General features: G+C 39.4%; 4 protein-coding genes across 9 annotated transcripts; 1 reads left to right on the forward strand and 3 right to left on the reverse strand.

Moving 5' to 3' along the window:
- Positions 1-785: 785 nt before the first annotated feature.
- On the reverse strand, positions 786-2,852 carry LOC135721051 (transmembrane protein 263). Its single transcript, XM_065243166.1, has 3 exons — positions 2,696-2,852; positions 2,085-2,166; positions 786-1,383 (listed from the first exon to the last, which is right to left on the reverse strand). Exons 1-3 carry the CDS (start codon positions 2,702-2,704, stop codon positions 1,097-1,099), a joined length of 378 nt encoding a protein of 125 aa, XP_065099238.1. The 5' UTR covers positions 2,705-2,852; the 3' UTR covers positions 786-1,096.
- Positions 2,853-3,132: 280 nt separating this feature from the next.
- cry4 (cryptochrome circadian regulator 4) lies at positions 3,133-6,863 on the reverse strand. Of its 4 annotated transcripts, XM_065243169.2 has the most exons (11): positions 6,706-6,863; positions 5,850-6,272; positions 5,653-5,769; positions 5,423-5,573; positions 5,207-5,347; positions 4,951-5,121; positions 4,734-4,874; positions 4,512-4,663; positions 4,312-4,409; positions 4,129-4,239; positions 3,135-4,057 (listed from the first exon to the last, which is right to left on the reverse strand). In XM_065243169.2, exons 2-11 carry the CDS (start codon positions 6,248-6,250, stop codon positions 3,918-3,920), a joined length of 1,623 nt encoding a protein of 540 aa, XP_065099241.1. In that variant the 5' UTR covers positions 6,251-6,272; positions 6,706-6,863; the 3' UTR covers positions 3,135-3,917. The 4 variants fall into 4 exon arrangements, 3 of the variants coding, with proteins under 3 accessions (XP_065099240.1, XP_065099239.1, XP_065099241.1); XM_065243168.2 differs by having other exon boundaries at positions 3,133-4,057; positions 4,129-4,409; positions 4,951-5,085; XM_065243167.2 differs by having other exon boundaries at positions 3,134-4,057; positions 4,129-4,409.
- Positions 6,864-8,364: 1,501 nt separating this feature from the next.
- Positions 8,365-17,000, forward strand: dennd2db (DENN/MADD domain containing 2Db). 2 transcript variants are annotated; one of them, XM_065243170.2, is made up of 13 exons: positions 8,365-8,479; positions 9,080-9,161; positions 9,490-9,662; positions 9,740-9,852; positions 10,417-10,486; positions 11,071-11,148; positions 12,384-12,524; positions 12,594-12,742; positions 12,820-12,991; positions 13,202-13,252; positions 14,643-14,724; positions 14,811-15,047; positions 16,726-17,000. In XM_065243170.2, exons 1-13 carry the CDS (start codon positions 8,438-8,440, stop codon positions 16,809-16,811), a joined length of 1,476 nt encoding a protein of 491 aa, XP_065099242.1. In that variant the 5' UTR covers positions 8,365-8,437; the 3' UTR covers positions 16,812-17,000. The 2 variants fall into 2 exon arrangements, with proteins under 2 accessions (XP_065099242.1, XP_065099243.1); XM_065243171.2 differs by lacking the exon at positions 16,726-17,000 and having other exon boundaries at positions 14,794-14,933.
- A 582-nt stretch (positions 17,001-17,582) lies between these two features.
- dram2b (DNA-damage regulated autophagy modulator 2b) lies at positions 17,583-21,583 on the reverse strand. 2 transcript variants are annotated; one of them, XM_065243173.2, is made up of 8 exons: positions 21,346-21,583; positions 20,570-20,708; positions 20,426-20,493; positions 20,206-20,348; positions 19,944-20,121; positions 18,468-18,550; positions 18,299-18,391; positions 17,583-18,229 (listed from the first exon to the last, which is right to left on the reverse strand). In XM_065243173.2, exons 2-8 carry the CDS (start codon positions 20,698-20,700, stop codon positions 18,128-18,130), a joined length of 798 nt encoding a protein of 265 aa, XP_065099245.1. In that variant the 5' UTR covers positions 20,701-20,708; positions 21,346-21,583; the 3' UTR covers positions 17,583-18,127. The 2 variants fall into 2 exon arrangements, with proteins under 2 accessions (XP_065099245.1, XP_065099244.1); XM_065243172.2 differs by having other exon boundaries at positions 20,570-20,714.
- Between the last annotated feature and the right edge of the window lie 578 nt (positions 21,584-22,161).

Here is a 22,161-nt window from a genome sequence, read left to right on the forward strand (position 1 = left end):
TTGAAGATATAAATAGTCATGTTAAATATCTTTGTGTTTAGTTTATCTCATGTATTTTATCTTCAGGCAAACACATAAGCTTAGTTATATACAAAAAATACAATTCTCCGGCCAGAGATGTTTTAAATATATGCTAAATACATTTTGAAGCTTAATATATTTTTGAATTTGAAAATATATTTAGTTTTAACCTTCATATATTATTTCAAAATAAATTTCAGGAGTAACACATACATTCTAATTTTACAACCCATATGCCAAAAAATATATTTTTCTTGGACAAAATATAAAAGTTTGTATAAAATGTAAATGCATTATATATTTTGCAGTTAAATATATAATTAAATATTTTTAAAACCTGTTATGTAACATTAAAAGTTTTTCTTCCAATGCGACGTGAATATAAATGCCTTAAAAAATATACTAAAAAATTGCCAAAAAATATATTGATGTAAAATACATTATTTTAATATTTAAAATAAATTATTTTTTATATTTTGAAATATATTTAAAGTTATATTTGAATATATAAATATATTGCACCTACAGATGATACAGATGGTATTTTTGGCAAACTTAATGTGAAATTTTAATATGATTTAATAAACACCAGACCTGTCTGATAATCTACTATACATAAATCATATTGTAAAAAATAAGTGTTTACTGTAATATTCTTGTTATTTAAGTGTCCCAGATTGTGTTCTAGTCATGATGAAACATTGGAGGGAGATCTGATGTACAGATGTGAGATGAATTAAACATACAGTGGAGCAAAACACAAGTTTAACAGCAGCTGAATCTTTAATAAAATCTAAGAAAGATCATCGTATAAAGGAGTTTATGTCTGAAAATCCTCTTATAATTCAATTCCTATATATTTAGGTCTTTATAATACAAAATGTGACAGGCAGTGATGTTCGACTGAGATGAAATGTGTTTACAGTCAGAGAGACAAAATAAATGCATCACTGATCGACATGTCTTTAAAACATTGATCATTTAAGAAGAACCAACAGCATCAAAATAACATGATGTACATTTGTTGAAATATGTCAAACGAAAGTCCTCATGAATGACATCATCCTCCTCATCCTCACTCTGATTTGTCTTTACTCTTTCCTGTAAACGATACTTTATTGGCCACCGTTGACCCCACGGAGGACACGCCCCCTGCCACTGCAGAAACTCCGCCTTTCACCAGGCCGACGCCCACTGATGGGAGAGAGGTCACAGCTGATTTGGTGATTTCAAGACTTTTACCCCCTAGCCATGTGACTCCGCCCACCGTGGCTCCCATCACGCCCTTTGTGGCGTTAAAAAGGCCGCCGGTCACCCGCCAAATCATCCCGGGCGGAGCTGTAGTGTGCTCCTTACTGACATCTGAAGAAATGTAATGTTAAAAAGTCAAGCAGGTTTAAAAGGACACGAGTGTGTGTGTGTGTGTGTGTGTGTGTGTGTGTGTGTGTGTGTGTGTGTGTGTGTGTGTGTGTGTGTGTGTGTGTGTGCACAGGTAATATGAATAAAGCTCTTGCATCATCAGATATTTTGTCAGAAAACAAGCAGGAATTCCCAGCAGACACCAGAAAGTCTCAAAGCAGAGGTTGAGTATTCCCAGGATAATATCTCACATACTGGAATAGCAAACATCACTTCATCTCAGAGGAGACTGAGGTGTGTCTGATTACAAATATAACAACACTACAGACACACAAAGATATCTGATACATGTGTAGAAAACTTTAGATATATACACAGCTTAATACATCAGCTGCTTTATATTTGTGTTACATTTTTGTGCATGTGTTACATGTGTTATGTGTGTGTGTTACATGTGTTATGCGTGTGTTTCATGTGTGTTATGTGTGTTAAATGTGTTATGTGTGTGTTTCATGTGTTATATGTGTGTAACATGTGTGTGTTATGCGTGTGTTTCATGTGTTTTATGTGTGTGTACATGTGTTATGTGTGTGTGTTAAATGTTTTATGTGCGTGTGCAACGTGTGTTTCCTGTGCATGTGTTACATGTGTGTGTTACATGCTTTATGTGTATGTTACATGTATGTGCACGTGTGTGTGTGTACCTGCAGATGTCTCTTTGTGTGTGTTTTGTGTTTCTTCTTCTTCATATGTTGTCTTGCTCAGCTGAAACTCTGTGTTTACACTCTGAGACATAAAAAACAGTCAGAAAACTCAAATCTGATAATGTTTGATATATAAAGCTGAATTCTGTGCTTATATACAGCATCAAAACATTAACTTTCACTTTAATTCTAGCCCAAATGATCAACAATAACCCATCCATTATAAAGATCAATGATAAAATGACAAATATTAACACGATGGAATATTATAAAACAAAAATATGACACATAATCAAATGTAAAACATGCGCGCAACCCCAAACACACACTTTATTATAACAACAACAACAACACAAAAACATCAAAGCGACTATTTAAAGTTATAGACTGAAGTGCATTAATTTTCATATAATAGGAAATTTCATTAAATAAACTGAATCAAATATTAAAATATTTGTCTGATAATCTTACTGTGACTTATTTATTTGTAAGGTGTGTTAAAATATGCATGCATTAAACACATCGTTATTACTAAAGAAGAGAAAAGATATTCATAAGAATGAAGATGTTAGTTCTAAAAGAAAGAGAAAGAGATGCACGTGCGATCTCACCTTCACCATGATTGTGATCTCTGCTCTCGATATTTCACCGCATTCCCCTCAGTAAAATCATCAGACGTGTCTCATACAGTCTCTCATGTCTTTCATATCTGATGTGTCTGATCAACAGTAGGCGTGTTCGACATTACAGACTGCGCAGATAATCGCCATTGCAGTACCGCGAGAGCACGGGCGTCCAGTGTTTAGTTTCGAATCACTCTCGCGGTAATGTGACGTCATACGCTGCTCAGTCTGCGCAGCACCGCAACACTCCTGGCGTCTCTCCGCTCTGCCGACGTGGCGCTGGGATCCGGGATGCGAGTGTAGCTGAAAGCAGCCTCATGAATATTAAGCGCGTAACGGAATTAAGGCGTCTCTGATTGGTTGCAGGATAGGCCGTGCGAATAATGAATCATATTAATATTTATGAGTCGAGCTTCACGGTAGCAGGACAGCTTAAATCGTACGTCACAACTTTTAAACAACACGTGTGTGAAATATCATGTCATTGCAGAACTTAAAGCTTGTATCAGTCTTTTTTAATCATTAGAGAAGTGCATGTTTACAGCATTTAAACTATTTCTGAGACATTTAAAAATACACATGCATAACACTATATATTTATTTGCATGACAAAGTTGTTTTTTGTATTATTTTGTAGAGCAAACACACAATCATAAACACATGTGCACAAGAAAACTATTGGAGTTGAACAATGAGTTGGTTTCAAATACATTCAAGTGTAAACAAATGTAATCACACACATACACGAGTCTGATCTGAGTGCATAAAAGAGTCTGAGTTCGTACTGGAGTCAGATCTATCTAAGTTCATACAGGAGTCTGATCTGAGTGCACACATGAGTCTTAGTTCGTACTGCATTCTGATCTGAATTCATTCAGGAGTCTGATCTGAGTGCACAGAGGAGTCTGATTTGAGAACACACAAGAGTTTAACTTCGTACAAGAATCTGATCTGAGTACACACAAGATTCTGAGTATATACAGGAGTCTGATCTGAGTTCATACAAGAGTCGGAGTTCATACAGAAGTCTGATCTGAGTTCATACAGGAGTCTGATCTGAATCTGGGTGTACGGCATGCTCTTAGTGCATATAACTTCTACATTCATAAACTCAAATGATGTCATCTAAATGTTGACTAATATTATGTTGAAATATTGAACTATGATCCTGAGGTCACATGAGTTTGGACAGGCGCAGGGTTTCTGGACTTCAGCTGCAGGGGCGAGACTGATGATCCATTCCGTTGTTTAAGCGCTTGAATGTTCCGTTTGACTCCGCCCCCTCTATAAGCTCTTCCTCCTCCTGTAGCTCACGCTTAAGCCCCGCCTCCATCGGGTCATCTGATACATCTGATATGAGACAGATGATCAGACTGCATCAAATTTTTCTTTATGATTATGATGAAAGTGTGTGTTAGTACCTCGTGTCAGCTGTGCGGTATTCTGCTGTTCGGTGTGAATCTGTCGCATCAAAGCCAAATTCTTCTGACTCACTTCTAGATGACAAACCATCGGATGAGGATAATCCTTACCTGCACACACACACAGCTCATTATTATAGATGTAACAGATGTATTGCATCGGACAGTTGTGAGTTTTTGTACCGATAACGCATCCGCCGCTGATCTGGATATCTTCTGGTGCTTTCCACGGCTCATAAATATACTGAGAGGGAAAATTCTTAAGAACTGGAAGATATTTCCTACCAATTAAACACACAAACACTATTTTAATGGACAGAAATTAGTAATAAATGAGAACTGATTAGGGTGGAGCTTGTGAGCTTATGTGGGCGTGGCCACACCTAAGATACTGTCCATCTGGGTCGGTCCGGCGTCCGAAACGAACCGGGCAGAAGATCCTTGTGTACTTATGAAAAAAGGCGCTTGCAGATAACCACATCCAGTTCCCAGCGTTCACACTGTAATCCGCATCCAACAGTTGTTCTTCAAAGACCTACACACAGACACACACCTGACACACCTGTATATAAACACACAAACACTTTAACAGTATCTGCACCCACCTTCATGCCCTCCTCCCAGCTGATCCCCAGATCTCCACGGGTCAGGAAACAGGCCACGGCGTGACGCGCCAGGTGATGGATCCAACCCTCCTCACGCAGCTGCGTCATGATGGCGTCGATCCAGGGGAAACCCGTCTGAGCCTGATGAAGATGATCAAGACTAAAGCTTCAGTCAATTCTACAGCTGAGTATACCATCGGTCTGGATCGGCTCTTACGGTTCTCCACTTCTCCAGAGCCTCCGGTTCGTGCTTCCAGTCGATCTGCAGGCAGATGGGATTTCCCTGCATCCGGGTGAAGTTTGGAGTAGCTGATGCTACGGTGTAGAAGAACTCCCTCCAGAGGACCTGACCCTGGAGAGACACGGGCGGCAGCGAGTGATTCCTCGACTGCAGACAGAAGATGAGAAATATGTGTTATTTATGTGAACACTGGGGTTTGGATCAGAGCTATGTGTGTGTGTGTTGAGATGACCTGTGCGTAGATGCTGGTGAGTCGATGGTAGAAAGTGCGGACGGACAGACAGCCCAGACTAATGTACGGACTGAGACCCGTGGTGCTGGGAAGAAGAGAGTTTGGAACCGTTCGTGGTTTGGAGAAATTGGCCACCCAACCCTGATGAAGATGATAGGACACATGCCATATATGTTGTCAAAGTGATCAAATATTTCAAACCCTGTGTGTGTGTACCTGACTCTGGAGGTGTTGTTGGAGTCGTTTAAGGGCGTGCGTCTCTCCACCCGGCCAAAGGACCTCAGAGGGAACCTGCAGACCCAAATCCTCCAGAGATGGGATCCCAAACTGCCTTTCATGATCCGGGTCAGGAGGAGTCAGACATCTCCTGCACGCACAAAAAGGAATCAGTATAACACAGTGTGCAGATCAAATCTTTAATGTGAAATATAACAGTCAGGTCTTACAGAAAGTCCTCAGCCGTGATTTCTCGCACAGGTTTCTCCGGTTCGCCCAAAACAGACAAAACATGAAGGAATTTCTTATACGTGAGAGGAGGAGAGCCACCATTAGCTTTAATAATCCTAAAAACAAGACATACATCAGTACACAAGCACATATCAGATTACATATATTCAGAACGTATAAACCGATGACATCACACCTCCTGACATCATACAGCGTGTGCGACACACACGTGTGCGTTTTTATTCCTCGTTCCTGCGCCAGGGTTCGAATCTCCCGGTCCATGCCCGTGTAATGTGGTTCCACCTCGGTGTCGTAGCTGATCTGAGTCACGGCCCATCGAGTCACGAGTTCTCGCAGGACGGCGAGGGTGGAGCCACGGAGGACGTACAGCCTCGAACCCAGGGCACGCAGACGTCCGTCCAGATCCTCCAGACTCTGCAGAATGAAGCGCCAGCGTAACGCACCCAAAAGCTTCGCCTCTAGGTCCAGCACATAAACGGGGTAGAGGGCGGAGGAGAATTCTAGCGCCGCCAGCAGGGTGGGGTTATCATGCAGACGCAGACCCTTGCGAAACAGATGGATGGTGCGATGAGTCATGTTTTGCTGATCTTCTGAGAACCTGAGAGGAATAACAATAAAACATGTTGATATTTATACCATGGTAATGAATAATTCATATAATTTATGTAAAACTCCTCCTACTTTATACAGCAGCCATAGGCATATAAATACAATATAACCACACATCTATTAAAAATATGGTGTTATTATGGTACGCATCCACTAAACATCACAATATCCACGGTGAATGTCCAAAACTCATAGCTATGTCAAAAAAGCAATGCATTAGCACAGTGCACGTGTACTTAAAGTACAGAAGAACTGATCATCATTTTATAAAGAAGTACATAAACAATTACTAACGACATACATACTTATATTAATATTGATTAGCTTAACCTACATGAGTTAACTTAAAATATACTATTTATAACCAATAACTAAAAAGTAATGATTTACTGTGGCGTGTACGACCAAACATTATCACTCACCTCCTCAGATTTAACCTTTATAAAGACACGACTACAGATCATATACACAATCTAAATGTTTAAATATAATTATGGGTCGTTTAACAGTAACTAGTTAATAATTAACAATCGATCATAAGTAAACAAAACTCTCAACACATTAGTTTACCGCTAGTCGGCCGCCCTCTAGCCCTATTGGACGAGAACATCCATATGTTGTGTCAATCCGTTTTCTGATTGGTCGACACGCACATACCAACATTTCTCAGTATATGATTGGACATGACGACTGTCAGTCAAATGTTACTGTCCCCGTTCCGAGTGCTTATGTTTTGAAAATGAAGTTTAAAACTCAGAAATTGGCAAATGGATTGATTGAGTGAATGATTTGCAGATAATTTAATGTTGATGATGTGCACGGAAAGCAGTGCGAGATCTTTTGCGTTTGTGTCTGTGTAAATAGGTCAAAGGTGCCGAATGTGGGTCACCTCTAGTAGGCGCTCGTGGGCGCATGCGCACACAGACCTTTTCCGTGGACCTGTGGATATTGATATGGCATAAAATTGCCTTACAAATATTTATTAACAAATAAAGTAAAATAAATCTCTCATAAACTCATTTATAAATGTTACCCTAGTAAATATTTCCTTGTAAACACATTTAAATGTGACATTTTGTACTTTTTGGTCAACAGAAACATTTTTTCATTTGTTTTGGAGTTGTCCTTATTCAAATATTTTTTGGTTAGATTTGTGCTCTTTTGTTAGACTTCATATTTTGCACAGCTTTAAACTTTGTTTTGAAAATATTTTATTTCTTTTTTTCTCTTATGAATATTATTTGATTAATATGTTACTTTTGTTGGCAAATTTTAGTATACATAAACGTAAATATGGAGATTATAAACCTTTATTCCGTATTTTTCTATTAGATGTGAAGGAATACCTAAATTCTATTTATAATCTGATAAACAAGAAAGCTGCTAAATGTATTAATGTATGTAAGCATTTCCATGTTTTTATTTAATTCTTTTTTCTCCTTCATCCCCTGGCAAATGTAAACAGTGTTGAATATGTTTGATTAAAAAAAAAAAAAACTGTGGATATTATTACTATAATTTTGGGATGACCGTTTGAAACCAGTAAAAGCTAGTTCTAAAGTTATTAAATTCATCTTCAGAAATAATTATATTTAATTTCTACAAAATAATATAGTCTGACATGCTATCATGATTGACTGTAGAGACTCTAATCGATGTGTTTAAACTGTGACCGCTAGATGGAGCTCAAACACACGACAATAAATCGATAAATCAATAAACAGGACGACAAGAATGAACAGAAAACATGATCAATTATTCTTTGAAATTTTGCATTTTTTAACCAATCCTTTAGAATTGTTTACCATAATCGTTTTTTACTCTTAAAAGTAAAAAAACCCCAATCGTTTGTTTTATTTTGTAATTATTTTGCCACAACCACCTTTGTTGTGCAAAATTTCCCCAACATAAATTAATATTATTAACTTATAATGAGTGAGATATTTTGGGGTAAGCCAGTCATAATGAAAACAGTGGTTCAGTGCTTTCAATATCATCACAAAATACACGTGTGAATATGGGCGGGGCATATAAGATAAAGCGTCAGCGATATGGGCGTGTTTGCGTCATGACTCCGCCCATCGTCCACAGGCATATGTTTGTTCACGAGTTGAGATTTAGTGATAGTCAGTGTGTGAGTGTTTATAGAGACAGATGAACACCGTGAAGAACAGCACACACCAGCAACACACAACAGTGAGTATTAAAATACACAAATATTACACAACTAACAATAATATACACAACTCACACACATTAAAGAGGTAAACACAAACTCACAAACCATGCTTTTATTATAATGTCCTCACACTTCTGTTGTATTGATTACCATCTGTAAAACAATGGTTACTGAAGCAAAACATGGTTAAGTTGTGGTAACTATGGTTAAACTATAGTGATTGTGATATTTTTGGATGAATGGATTTAGTAATTGGATGTAGTAAAATGTGGTAAAATGATTATTATTACTACACTAAAACACTTTCACAGGCATACCTACCCTGCTGTGTCTATAGATGAACTGACTAAAGTGTTAAAGATGAACTAACTGGTTTCACACTTTTTGTGTTAAATATGAGATTGTGTTAGATGTTAGGCTGTGTTTGTCGGTGTATGTAATGTGAAAAATGAAACTCTTAGTCATTTCCTCAGAGTTTAAGGTGCTCTTCTGCGTGTTTGACCTGTGTTATCTGAAAGTAATGTTGAAAATGAAAGAAATTACTGGAATCTTGAGTGTTTCCCATCATGCGTGTGTGTTTGTGTTAATGCTGTTGTGTGTTTCTGTGTGTCTGTCAGACAGACGTTGATCATCATCACAGAACCATGAAGAAGATCAGCTCAATGTTCTCAACACTACAGGAGAAACTACACAAAGCCAGTAAGACACACACACACACAAACACACACACACACACACACACACACACACACACACACACACACACACACACACACACACACACATGTATGCGCACACACATACACAGACAGACACGCACACAGACATGCACGCACACACAGACAGACACGCACACAGACATGCACGCATGCATGCATACTTACACTAACACACACTGTGGTTTTTCAATCTTGGTTTTTTTTTTGTTGTGTGTTTCTGAGAATGAACTCATTGAATGTGTAGCTCTGTGTGTGTTTGTGATGTTGTTTATGTGGTGATGTTTAGCTCTCTAGTTACTGTTTTGTAGCTGAATCCTCCAGCGCATTATCCAAAGGCACAATTTCCAAACATGCAGCGCCCTCAGGCTGTGACCGGAGTCACACGGCTCAGCTCTTCTTCGAGTATCTGCTGGTGGTCAGTCTGAAGAAGAAGAGGGGTGGTGAAGGTTATGAACCTCAGATCACCTATCAGTTCCCAAAGGTTTGATTAAAACACACACACACACACACACACACTGATACCACAGCAAATACTCACATGTGTGTGTGTGTGTGTAGCGTGAGGTGATGGGACGTCTACAGCGTGAGGAAGAGGAACGATGCATGAAGGCCGTTCATCTCTTCTGCTTTCCTGACGGCATCAACTGGGCTCCTCTTACACAATACAGCAGGTACACACACACATTTAAACAATTTATGTAGGTCCACTTAAACAAAATAATTTATAGGGACAGATTATAGAATTATGGATCAGTGACATACATCAAATCTTCACACATTAGGCATAACATTCGGTTGCTATGTGCATTCAGTTTGCATCGTCTCCGGACGCACGCACGCATTCACACGCACACTTTCCTCTTATTTTCACACCTCTGCACTTTGGATTTGATGTTAAGCACGCAACCCTTGCACATTATTTGTGTGTTTTTTTCACAGGAAGATGTGATTCAGCTCTATGAATCTTTAATGAATGACTTCAGTTTCAGATGATGATGATGATGATTTGTTTGGTGTGTCTTATATGTTAGTTGTCTCTTAAGGGAAGTGTTGTAATGATGAAGTGTCTTAAGAGAGGAATGAGTACTGTTCTAATATAATGGAGTTGATTGTTCATGTTGAACTCTTCCTCTTCATGTGTTGTGTTGTGTTGTTTTTGTGATTATGTGTTGGGTTATAAAGAGCAGACACTGTGCTATTGTTACACTACTGAATGTTTTCTGATTGATTCGCAGTGAAACTTTCTCATTCGTTCTGACTGAAGTGGACGGCAGTCGGAGAAACGGTTACTGCAGGAGATTACTGGTGATTATTGTTATTATGATGATCTGAACACATTAATGAATAATAATGATGTTTATAATGAATTGTTAATGATCTGAACACATTGATGAATAATAATGATGTTTATGATTAATTAATAATGATCTGAACACATTAATGAATAATAATGATGTTTATAATGAATTATTATTGATCTGAACACATTGATGAATATTAATGATGTTTATGATTAATTAATAATGATCTGAACACATTAATGAATAATAATGATGTTTATAATGAATTATTATTGATCTGAACACATTGATGAATAATAATGATGTTTATAATGAATTATAAATGATCTGAACACAATTGATGAATAATAATGATGTTTATAATGAATTATAAATGATCTGAACACAATTGATGAATAATAATGATGTTTATGATTAATTAATAATGATCTAAACACTGATGAATAATAATGATGTTTATAATGAATTATTAATGATCTAAACACTGATGAATAATAATGATGTTTATAATGAATTATCAATGATCTGAACACATTGATGAATAATAATGATGTTTATAATTAATTATTAATGATCTGTAATCTACAGCCGAATGGATCAGGTGCTCGTATCCCTGAAGCGTACTGTATCATCAGTCACATGGCCTGCTTCGGACTCTTCTCAAAGGTCATGAAGATTAAAATCATTTGTCTGTCTGTCTCTGTGTCCATTCATCAGTTTCTCTGCCTGTCCATCTGTCTGTCCATTCATCCATTCATTCATCAGTCTATCTGTCCGTCCATCTGTCCATCTGTCTGTCCATTCATTCATCCATCCATCAGTCTATCTGTCCGTCCATCTGTCTCTCTGTCTGTCCATCCATCCATCCATCCATCCATCCATCCATCCATCCATCAGTCTCTCTGCCAGTCCATCTGTCTGTCTGTCTCTCTGTCCATCTATTCATCAGTCTCTCTGTCCATCCATCTGTCTGTCTCTATCTCTCTCTGTCCATCCATCCATCATTCTCTCTGCCTGTCCATCTGTCTATCTGTCCATCCATCCATCAGTCTCTCTATCTGTCTGTCCGTCCATCTGTCTCTCTGTCTGTCCATCCATCCATCCATCCATCAGTCTCTCTGCCAGTCCATCTGTCTGTCTGTCTCTCTGTCCATCTATTCATCAGTCTCTCTGTCCATCCATCTGTCTGTCTCTATCTCTCTCTGTCCATCCATCCATCATTCTCTCTGCCTGTCCATCTGTCTATCTGTCCATCCATCCATCAGTCTCTCTATCTGTCAATCCATCCATCAGTCTCTCTGCCAGTCCGTCTGTCTGTTTGTCCATTCATCCATTCATCAGTCTCTCTGCCTGTCTGTCTGTCTGTCTGTCTGTCCATCCATCCATCCATCAGTCTCTCTGCCCGTCCATCTGTCTCTCTGTCTGTCATTCTCTTCATATATCAATCCATCCATCAGTCTCTCTACTCGTTCATCTGTCTGTCTGTCTGTCTGTCTCTTCATCCATCCATCTGTCTGTCCATCCATCCATCAGTCTCTCTGTCCGTCCATCTGTCTGTCTCTCTGTCCATCTATTCATCAGTCTCTCTGTCCGTCCATCTGTCTGTCTCTCTGTCCATCTATTCATCAGTCTCTCTGTCCGACTCAGTTCATCTGTCTGTCTCTCTGTCCATTTATCCATCCATCAGTCTTTCTATCTATCCATCATCAGTCTCTCTGTCCGTCCATCTGTCTGTCTCTCTATCCATTCATTCATTCATCCATCCACACATAACTTAGTAAATAAAGGCAATGGCTCATAATCTCAATTCTTCTGAAGTCATGTGACAGATGTAATCTAAACTTATCCGTCTTCTACAGCTTCTAGAATAAAATATCTTTCTGTTGTTGTTTATGTTGTAGATCTTTGATGAGGTGGAGAAGAGAAGACAGATCTCAAAGGCGATGATCTATCCGTTCATGCAGAGTTTGCGGGAATCTCCTCTTCCAGCTCCTGGAAACACAGTCAAGATCACCAGCTTCATACCAGAGTATGGGACAGAGGTAAACCACACAACACTTTACTCATATTACCAGTCTGATCTCATAACATCTGATCTGATCTGATCTCAGGTCATCAGTTTAACTCGACCGGCTGACTCTTGGCTGGAACACGTGGACTTTCAAACGCTCTTCAGCTGTCTAACGGATGAAGAGGTGCTGCTGGTTTTTGCTGCTGTTGTATTGGAACGACGAATCATCTTCATCTCAGAGGAGCTCAGGTGATTAGAGCAGCCAATCAGATTTCAGCATCAGTCATATAGTTTTACTTAAGTGTGTTTTATGTGTATGTGTTCAGCACACTGTCACAGGTTCTTCACGCTGTGGCCGCACTCTTGTATCCGTTCGTATGGCAGCACACGTTCATCTCCACTGTTCCTAAAGTTCTGATTGATGTGTGTTGGGCACCGACGCCGTATCTGCTGGGGGTTCAGAAGAACATGCTGGACCTCATCACAGATCACAGTGATGTCAGTGGATTTAACTTACGACACACATCAGTGTTTATAAACATCTGTCTACTGAAGCTTGATTGTTTTAGTTATAATCAACAATCATTCTGGATTCCACCAGTTTGTAAACACTTGAAAAGCAGATATTTACTTTTTAGTGAATAAATGAGCGAGAGAAAGAGGGAGAAAGAGAAATGATTGATTCTGTGTTGTGTTTGTATCTTACAGCTGCTGATTGTCGACCTGTCAACTAGAGCCAAAACAAAATTCATAGCAAGAGTAAGTCACATACACACACAAACACACACACACACACACACACACACACATCTGCATGACCTTTCCAGTCAATGTGCACTAAGCTAAGTTGCTCTTGAATCACGATACACTGGAGCAGCCACGCAGTCACGACACACTGGAGCCGCCACGCGGTCATGACACACTGGAGTGGCCAAGCGGTCAAGACACACTGGAGCAGTCACCCTGGAGCGGCCAAGCTGTCACAACACACTGGAGCGGTCACGACACCCTGGAGCGGCCACCCTGGAGCGGTCACGGCACACTGGAGCGGCCAAGCGGTCACAACACACTGGAGGGGCCACCCTGGAGCGGTCACGACACACTGGAGTGGCCAAGCGGTCACGACACACTGGAGCGACCACCCTGGAGCGGTCACGGCACACTGGAGCGGCCAAGCGGTCACGACACACTGGAGCGGCCACCCTGGAACGGTCACGACACACTGGAGCGGCCAAGCGGTCACGCCACACTGGAGCGGCCACCCTGGAACGGTCACGACACACTGGAGCGGCCAAGCGGTCACGACACACTGGAGCGACCACCCTGGAACGGTCACGACACACTGGAGCGGCCAAGCGGTCACGCCACACTGGAGCGGCCACCCTGGAACGGTCACGACACACTGGAGCGGCCACCCTGTAGTGGCCATGCGGTCACGCCACCCTGGAGCGGCCATGCGGTCACGCCACCCTGGAGCGGCCATGCGGTCACGCCACCCTGAAGCGGCCATGCGGTCACGCCACCCTGGAGCGGCCATGCGGTCACGCCACCCTGGAGCGGCCATGCGGTCACGCCACCCTGGAGCGGCCATGCGGTCACGCCACCCTGGAGCGGCCATGCGGTCACGCCACCCTGGAGCAGCCATGCGGTCACGCCACCCGGGAGCGGTCACAACATTTGCAGCTATATTTAGTTTTTTCCCCATACCACCACCTGAGCTTTCTAATGCCATTTTAATTGTGATGCTTGATTCAACTTCCCCCGTCTACCTGCGCAAATATCAACAGCACATTTTTTATGTATTGTGTGAGTAGGATGCGTTTCACACAAGATCTGGCAACTGGACAACATTGAAAACATATTGATGTGATTATTCATGTAATGAGGTATGGCCATACAAATTACGGGAGTTTCCCGGGAAAAATGACAGAACGGGAGGGGGCGGGAAACAAATGTGAAAAATGGGAAACTCCTGGGAAAAACGGGAGTGTTGACCAGTATGCTACACACATACTAAACTCTCACTCCCTCGCAAGCTCTCACTCCCTCGCAAACTCACTCCCTCACAAACAAACAAAAGCAGTACATGTGTTTCTTTCTAAACTTCATTAGAATGTGTGTGTGTGTGTGTGTGTTTGTCTTTTCTCAGATAGGAGATGAGGAGTCTATCTTGCCAGCTAAACTCAAGGAGGAAGTGTTGCTTGCCCTCTCAGCACGCAAACACAATGCTTGTGAGTTACACAAAAACACAAACACTGACACAGGTCAGTTTCAAGGGAAATTATCTTAATTTCCTGTAGTTGTTTGTTAATGGTAGGCACAGATGAAGTAAACCGGCTGGTGTCAGAGGCGTTCCTGCAGGTCTTCATCACAACTGTTGGGCATTTCTCACAACACTTCAAGCGTTGCGGGAACGGCCGTCAGTTCCAGAAGAAATCTTTCCTGAAAGCCGTGGAGCCCAAAACTCATCTCAGCTTTGTTAAACTCTTCATCCAGACGCAGATGTTTGATCTGTTTATACGACAGGAGGAGGAGACAAAGTCAAACCCTAACGGTACAAACACACACACACATATACACAAACACACACATATACACACAGGTTACATAGGTCCTCTTTCTGGGAGCGTCCCCAGAACATTTACGGGATGTGTTTACATTAACACAGAAGCTTGTCTGCTTATTAAAGGGGTATTTTCTAGGACCAAAATGTTTTGTGAATGAGGTTAAGAACAATGAAAGGTTGTGTAAGTGCAGCTTAAGGGAACTTCTGCTCATTATGAAACTGAAAGGTTTCTGTCAAGAGCCACAATCTTCTGCTATTCTTAGAAGTTATCAATCTACTTTAAGCGGTAAAAAATCTAAAGCAGGAATCTTACACAACTTGTTTTTAGCAAGTCTTTCTCATATTTCATCTGTAATTACGGTTGCAAAGGGGAGAAAGCTTTCCGTTAATTTTCTGAAAACTTTCCATTGGCACTTAATTTGGAAAACATTTCAAATTGGAAACTTAAAGGAACAGTATGTAAGAAATGTATTTCAATTAATCATAAAATGGCCCTGATATGTCACTCGACATTAAGAAATCATTTTAATTTCAAATAATTAAATAACTGACAACAGTGGTCTGGCCAGGATATTGTCATTTAAAAAGTGGAGTTGCAGCCCTCAACTGATGTTTATGTTGTCATGTTGTGTATCGGCCACAAGTTTTGTGATTGCAGTAGCAGTTTTGGCCACAATCCTACATACTGTTCCTTTAACAGGCATTAATGTGAATTAATACTGAGAAACTGGAAGAACCCAGGTGAGCCCTCCTTCCAGGAGTGGCATCATACGAAAAAATATTTTTCAACATCAATGACATGGTGGAAAAATAAGTTACAAAATGGGGAACATGTGCAAGATATTGCTACCAGATGAGAGCGTGGTGCTTGGTGAAAATGTATGTTTGATCAGTTTTTTTTTATTTATAATTTCTTTTTGCTTAATTATATTATTTAATTGTTTATTCATTATATATCATTATTATGGGATACATGTTAAGATGTCAATTGTAAGTTTAATACAATGTTTAGTACAATGTATCGGTGATTAATAAAATATTAATTATAAAAAAGAAAAATTATTAAACTATATCATAATAAAATGTTTAAAGAATCTTGATACCTGTACTTGTGCTTATCAAGCTTGGATTTATTTGATCAAAAATCCTTCAGAAATCAAGAATTTATTTATTTATTTATTTATACATTTAAGTCAAATTTCCAGTAAATTCCTATTAATTCCCATATATTCCTATGGAAAGTTTCCAGCCGTAAAATTTCACAGAATTTTGCAACCCTACCTGTCAATGAAAGAAGTGATTTTTCAAAAGAAACCAAATCTTGATTTTAAAACCATTAGGATGTTTTAAGAATTATGAGAATTGAACACCAATGCCAAAAAAATTCACTGAAAACTGATCAACTATTTGTATTATATATAAGCTATAATACATAATTTACAGTACTGAATGTTAAATGTAAACATTAATGTAAATAAATTGTTTATGTATAACTGTTTATACAATGATGCTAAAAAATGAGGATTTATAAATAATATTAATTATAAAACTTCTCAAAATTGCATTGCAGTAGTTAAACATTTTCATGCATTATTAAAAAATGTTCTTCATTTCTTTATTAGATGTAATGATGTGAAGTGAATGATGTTGTGTGTTTTCACTGCAGGATTCTTTCATAGTAAAGTGTTGGAGTATCAGGAGAGAAGAAAGCGAGAAAAGACAAAGACATTTACTCGAGGTTTTGTTGTGTGATCGTGTGCTCGTGTTTCAGGATATGAATATCTTGTGTTTATTGATAGCTGATATCATCTGTTACACTGTTTGTTATATTAACACATACAGACGTCACTGCTTTGGCTGTTTTTAGCTGAAGGAATTTATTTTATGCTGTTTATTTGTATTGTGATGAATGTTTATTTAATAAAATATACACTGAAGTCATTGAGATGTCTCTTAAGTGAAGCTGTATATAATATAAGAAATAACATGAGATTAGTGCTGCACAATTAATCGCATCGCAATCGCAATCGCGATGTCAGCCTGTGCAATTATATGACAGCAAAATGTTGCAATTATATTAAATAAATAAATGTGTGGACTTGTTAACACAAACTTTCTGATAACAGTTTGATGATTTTCCTTGCTGTTTAAAAAAAAGAAAGAAAAATGAACAAAAAAGGCAGTGCACGTGTGGCATGCATGCGTGTGGTGTGCTTCGTCACTTATACCAGAGCGAAGATGGATGCAGAGGAGGTTGACAGTGATCTGGTAGCTAAAAAAACCTCTATGTCTGTTGTATGGGGATATTTTGGATTTAGGATTACTGACACTGAGCAGTTGCTACATCACGTGGCAATACGAAAACATTTCTAGTTTTACAAATACAAATTTTAGCTAAACTGTGTGTGGATTTTCTTTAAAACCCATCAAGTTGACTCATGATACCATTTAGTATAATCGCAATCGCAATTTTAGCATCAATAACCGCAATGGGAAAAATTACCCAAATCGTGCAGCCCTACATGAGATATGATGTTTTATTATGAAAATTAAATGCTTTAGAGCCATTAGCATGACTGTAACATTTATACAGATCTTTATAAACACTTTAATAAAAATAACATCTTCTGCATTACAGTAATGAGCGATCAGTAATATAGGCTTTCATTTCTCTCTTAAAAAATAAGAACAATGTGTGTTTATCATCTACAAAAAGAAAAAAAAAAAAGAGTTCATAAGCATTAATATTGTCATATAAAAGAAAGCAATGAATATTCAGAATTGTAAGTATAAACTCAGATCCTGCCACCGTAAAACATAAAAGTTAACTCAAACCATTAAGGAAACCGGTTGCATTAAACCATTTTAAGTTTTAAACACATACATTTGAGTACTATGAACTTGAGTCATGTGCAATTATATTTAACTAGTGTGAACTTAAACATAAGTGCATAAATGCATATGACTCAACATGTGGTGTGATAATGCTGTCAATCACACACGTGTGTTAGTATGAAGTATCTGTATAAACCCTGAGCGTTGCTGCCATCTGCTGGAGCTTCAGAGTCTCAGATGCTCCCGGCCAGCAGTGGTGACGTCTCTGTGGGGGCGCGGGGTGTGGGGTACAGATGATCACTGTGAAGCTTCGCCTCTGCTCTCAGATTGATCTTCTACAAACACACACGAGACACACATGAGATGAGATCATACTGTATGTGTGCATGTGTGTGATGTTTTACCTTAAAGTCTCTGATGTACGTGAGAAAGAAGCTGACGAAAGACAGAGCCAGAGACCATTCAGAGATCGTGCTGATGATGTGAGGTGTGTAACCCTGTAAAACACAGCCATGATTACACATCACTAACACAAAAACACACACTACTGACACATCGCACACACACACTTACGGGTTCTCCAGGAGTCCAGTGTAACTTCTTGTTGACTTCTACTCCAGCTAATATGCTGTACATGATAACAGACGACACAAACACTAACAGTGTCAAGGAGAATACACACATTGTACTGTAAATCAATGCCATACCGTATATCTGCCCCGTGAAACAGCAGCGTACCGTATCTGTGCCATGAAATACCGCCAAACCGTATCTGTGCCGTGATACAGCGGCATACTCTTTCTGCGGCGTACCATATCTGCGCCATGAAACAACGCCGTACTGTATCTGGGCCGTACCGTATCTGGGCCGTGAAACAGCAGCATTCTCTTTCTGCATCATACCGTATCTGCGCCGTGAAACAACGGCGTACTGTATCTGCGTCATACTGTATCTGCGACATGAAACAACGACAACGCCGTACTGTACCTGCGCCGTGAAACAACACCGTACCGTATTTGCGCCATGAAACAACACCGTACTGTATCTGCGCCATGAAACAACGCCGTACTGTATCTGCGCCATGAAACAACACTGTACTGCATCTGCCCCGTGAAACAGCAGCATACTCTTTTTGCGCCGTACCGTATCTACGCCATGAAACAGCACTGTACCATATCTGCGCCGTGAAACAGCAGCGTACCGTATCTGCTCCGTGAAACAGCACTGTACCATATCTGCGCCGTGAAACAGCAGCGTACCGGATCTGTGCTGTGAAACAACGCCGTACTGTATCTGGGCCGTACTGTATCTGGGCCGTGAAACAGCGGCATACTCTTTCCGCGCCATACCGTATCTGCGCCGTGAAACAACGTTGTACTGTATCTGAACCAGGAAACAATGGCGTACCGTATCTGCGCCATGAAACAACGGCGTACTGTATCTGGGCCGTGAAACAACGCCGTATCTTATCTGCGACATGAAACAACGACAACGTCGTACTGTATCTGCGCCGTGAAACAACACCGTACCGTATTCGCGCCATGAAACAACACCGTACTGTATCTGCGCCATGAAACAACGCCGTACTGTATCTGCGCCATGAAACAACGCCGTACTGTATCTGCGGCGTACTGCATCTGCCCCATGAAACAGCACTGTACCGTATCTGCGCCGTGAAACAGCAGTGTACTGTATCTGCTCCATGAAACAGCAGCGTAACGTATCAGCTCCGTGAAACAGCACTGTACCATATCTGCGCCGTGAAACAGCACTGTATCGTATCTGCGCCTCGAAACAGCAGCGTACCGTATCTGCGCCGTGAAACAGCAGCGTACCGGATCTGTGCTGTGAAACAGCGCCGTACTGTATCTATACTATAAAACACTTCCATACAGTATCTGTACCGCAAAAAGTCTCAATATATGCAAGCAAAGCAAATCAAATGAAATACAGTAGGTGATAACCAGCATCAAATCCCTGAATCCCCTTCTGCTGCATATATTCAATTCAATACAATATATAAGTTGTGATGATGATGATGAAGGATACTACTGATAATACTGGCTAAAGTCCACAGCCCCACACTCAGACGGGTCCAGAACATGGTTTTACTATGGATGTGTGGCTGCATGTAGTAGGACAGTATTGTCTGGACAAAGATGTATAATGCACCAACACCAAACGTCAGCACAGCGCCCACCAGATGCATCGCGAACAGTGTGGTTTTCTGCAAAGAGATAAGATGATGTTTAAAGAACACCACACTGAATTCATTGATTTCCAAACTATTATAAATATAACCTGTGTGTACCTGAAAGTTTGCGACTACACACATGCCAAAACAGCTACCACAACCCAACACAAAGCCCACTCCATTGAGACGATGCAGACGAGTGTCAGTATTATCAATCAGGGCCTGAAGCTGCTTATAGCGCACATACATCGTAGCGACACCTGCAGGACAACATACAGAACTACATCAGTTACTTGAGGGATTATAGTTAGTCAAAGTGAGGTTTAGGGTTGATTACCTAAAAACGCAGAGACGTTCAGCATGATTCCAAACACACATCTCTCTGGAGCAACACTTCCTGTATCACTGTAAGACAAAGATGAACATAAACACACATGCATTCAGACTCTTACTTCACAGGTCAAAGGTCAGAGGAGATCACCTGATGTAAGGTACCAGAGGATCCACATGTCTCAGTACAACAGCTGTGATGTAAGCAAAGATGAAGGTGGCAGAGGTCCACACCACCAACGCCACGGGTAAAGCACACAAACCTTCCTGAAACCACCACATATCCGTATCTGATCCTGGAACAGACAGATGATATATTAATAATAATATTAACTCTTGACATACTGTACACATATTTCCTCTCTGACTGTTCAGTGGTTTCACTTCTCATTGTGTGAGCACATGGTAAGCCTGTAATAACTCAACACACAACTATACATAGCTGTGACATTAAGACTACGTCTTAAGAATGATTCTGACTAACTAGCAATTAGTTAGGGTTAATCAGTCTTATTATTTGGATTTAAATTAGACAGTTATTTGAAGACTAGTCTTCGAAGTGTATGCAACCGGCCCGTTTAAATACTAAATACATTAAGTGAAACTAATCTGAGAATTTTTTTATTAAATCCATACAATTTTGGTAGTGTTTTTTTTTTGACATGCATGCACTATGGTGATACTATGGTATTGCATTATGTAAATAGCCTTAGTTACTCAGGATTCACACAACCCCAGAACCTAAAAATGTAATTTTTTTTTTACAGTTATTAGGATTAAAAAGTATTTAATTAAAATAACACTCTAGATATATTTACTATTTAAAGTAATTTTTAAGGTTAGTATATTATTAATAATGTATTTTAATGATCTGTGTCTGTATAGATAATGTATAAGTGTGTAATAATAGTTTAATATCGGCTTTACCTGTCAGTCAATCATAGAGTTGATTCAGTGATATCTGTTAAACTACAGCGACACATCTTAAATCCTGACTGTATATCTGCTGTATGATTCTCTCCTTTAGAGTTTTCTTTTCTTCTTTAGTTGTTTTTAATGTTTAAATCTGTTTTTAGTTCATTTTATCGCTGTTTATTTTCCGTTTCTCTCGCAACTCTTGCAGTTAGTTTATTTCCGGTGATCATCACGAGACACTCGCGCGCTCCCGGATGTTGCGCTGATCGCTGGGTTGCCAACGCAATGAAATTCAACACACTTTTACTTTAACTTTGCAAAACATAACAAATATAAATGCACATTAAAAACTTCACATTATCTTCCATTATATGCCCTACAACTATTAACATATAACAAATAATTAACAAATATTCATTTATTAGATGATCTTTTTATGCATTTTTTGCATTGGGAAAAAGTGCATTATATTTAAGAAAACTCAAATATAGTACACTATTTTACTTTTTTATTTATAAATTTAGCAGATAGTTTCATCACAAGTGACATCCAATAAGAGAAGATTTAAGATACACAATAAGTGTAACAAAAAATAAAGTTTTGTTGGACCGATCGCATACGGCAAAAAGTATATTTATCTATATTTTAAATATATACAAAATACATTTTGTAGAAAGTGATGCTCAATTAAATATATTTTTTAATTTAAAAATATATGTAGCTTTAACCTTATTAACATATATTTCAAAATGTATTTTATTTCTAATTTTACATTCCATATGGCAAAAAAGTTAATTTTATTAAGTATATTTTTGAAGTTGAAAATGT

Source organism: Paramisgurnus dabryanus, chromosome 24 (genome assembly GCF_030506205.2).
Source record: "Paramisgurnus dabryanus chromosome 24, PD_genome_1.1, whole genome shotgun sequence".
In the NCBI taxonomy this organism is placed as follows: Eukaryota; Metazoa; Chordata; class Actinopteri; order Cypriniformes; family Cobitidae; genus Paramisgurnus; species Paramisgurnus dabryanus.

Excerpts from the sequence above, each read along its gene's own strand:
- dram2b (XM_065243173.2), bottom strand. The coding sequence starts at position 20,700 with ATGTGGTGGTTTCAGGAAGGTTTGTGTGCTTTACCCGTGGCGTTGGTG. Across the intron at positions 20,494-20,569 it reads CCTCTGGTACCTTACATCAG|TGATACAGGAAGTGTTGCTC; the intron begins GTGATCTCCTCT and ends TTTGTCTTACAG. Across the intron at positions 20,349-20,425 it reads GAACGTCTCTGCGTTTTTAG|GTGTCGCTACGATGTATGTG; the intron begins GTAATCAACCCT and ends GTTGTCCTGCAG.
- LOC135721051 (XM_065243166.1), bottom strand. Across the intron at positions 1,384-2,084 it reads ACACAAAGAGACATCTGCAG|ATGTCAGTAAGGAGCACACT; the intron begins GTACACACACAC and ends ACATTTCTTCAG.
- dennd2db (XM_065243170.2), top strand. The coding sequence starts at position 8,438 with ATGAACACCGTGAAGAACAGCACACACCAGCAACACACAACA. Across the intron at positions 10,487-11,070 it reads GTTACTGCAGGAGATTACTG|CCGAATGGATCAGGTGCTCG; the intron begins GTGATTATTGTT and ends TGTAATCTACAG. Across the intron at positions 11,149-12,383 it reads GCTTCGGACTCTTCTCAAAG|ATCTTTGATGAGGTGGAGAA; the intron begins GTCATGAAGATT and ends TTTATGTTGTAG.
- cry4 (XM_065243167.2), bottom strand. The coding sequence starts at position 6,250 with ATGACTCATCGCACCATCCATCTGTTTCGCAAGGGTCTGCGTCTGCAT. Across the intron at positions 5,348-5,422 it reads AACAACACCTCCAGAGTCAG|GGTTGGGTGGCCAATTTCTC; the intron begins GTACACACACAC and ends CATCTTCATCAG. Across the intron at positions 5,122-5,206 it reads TCACCAGCATCTACGCACAG|TCGAGGAATCACTCGCTGCC; the intron begins GTCATCTCAACA and ends TTCTGTCTGCAG.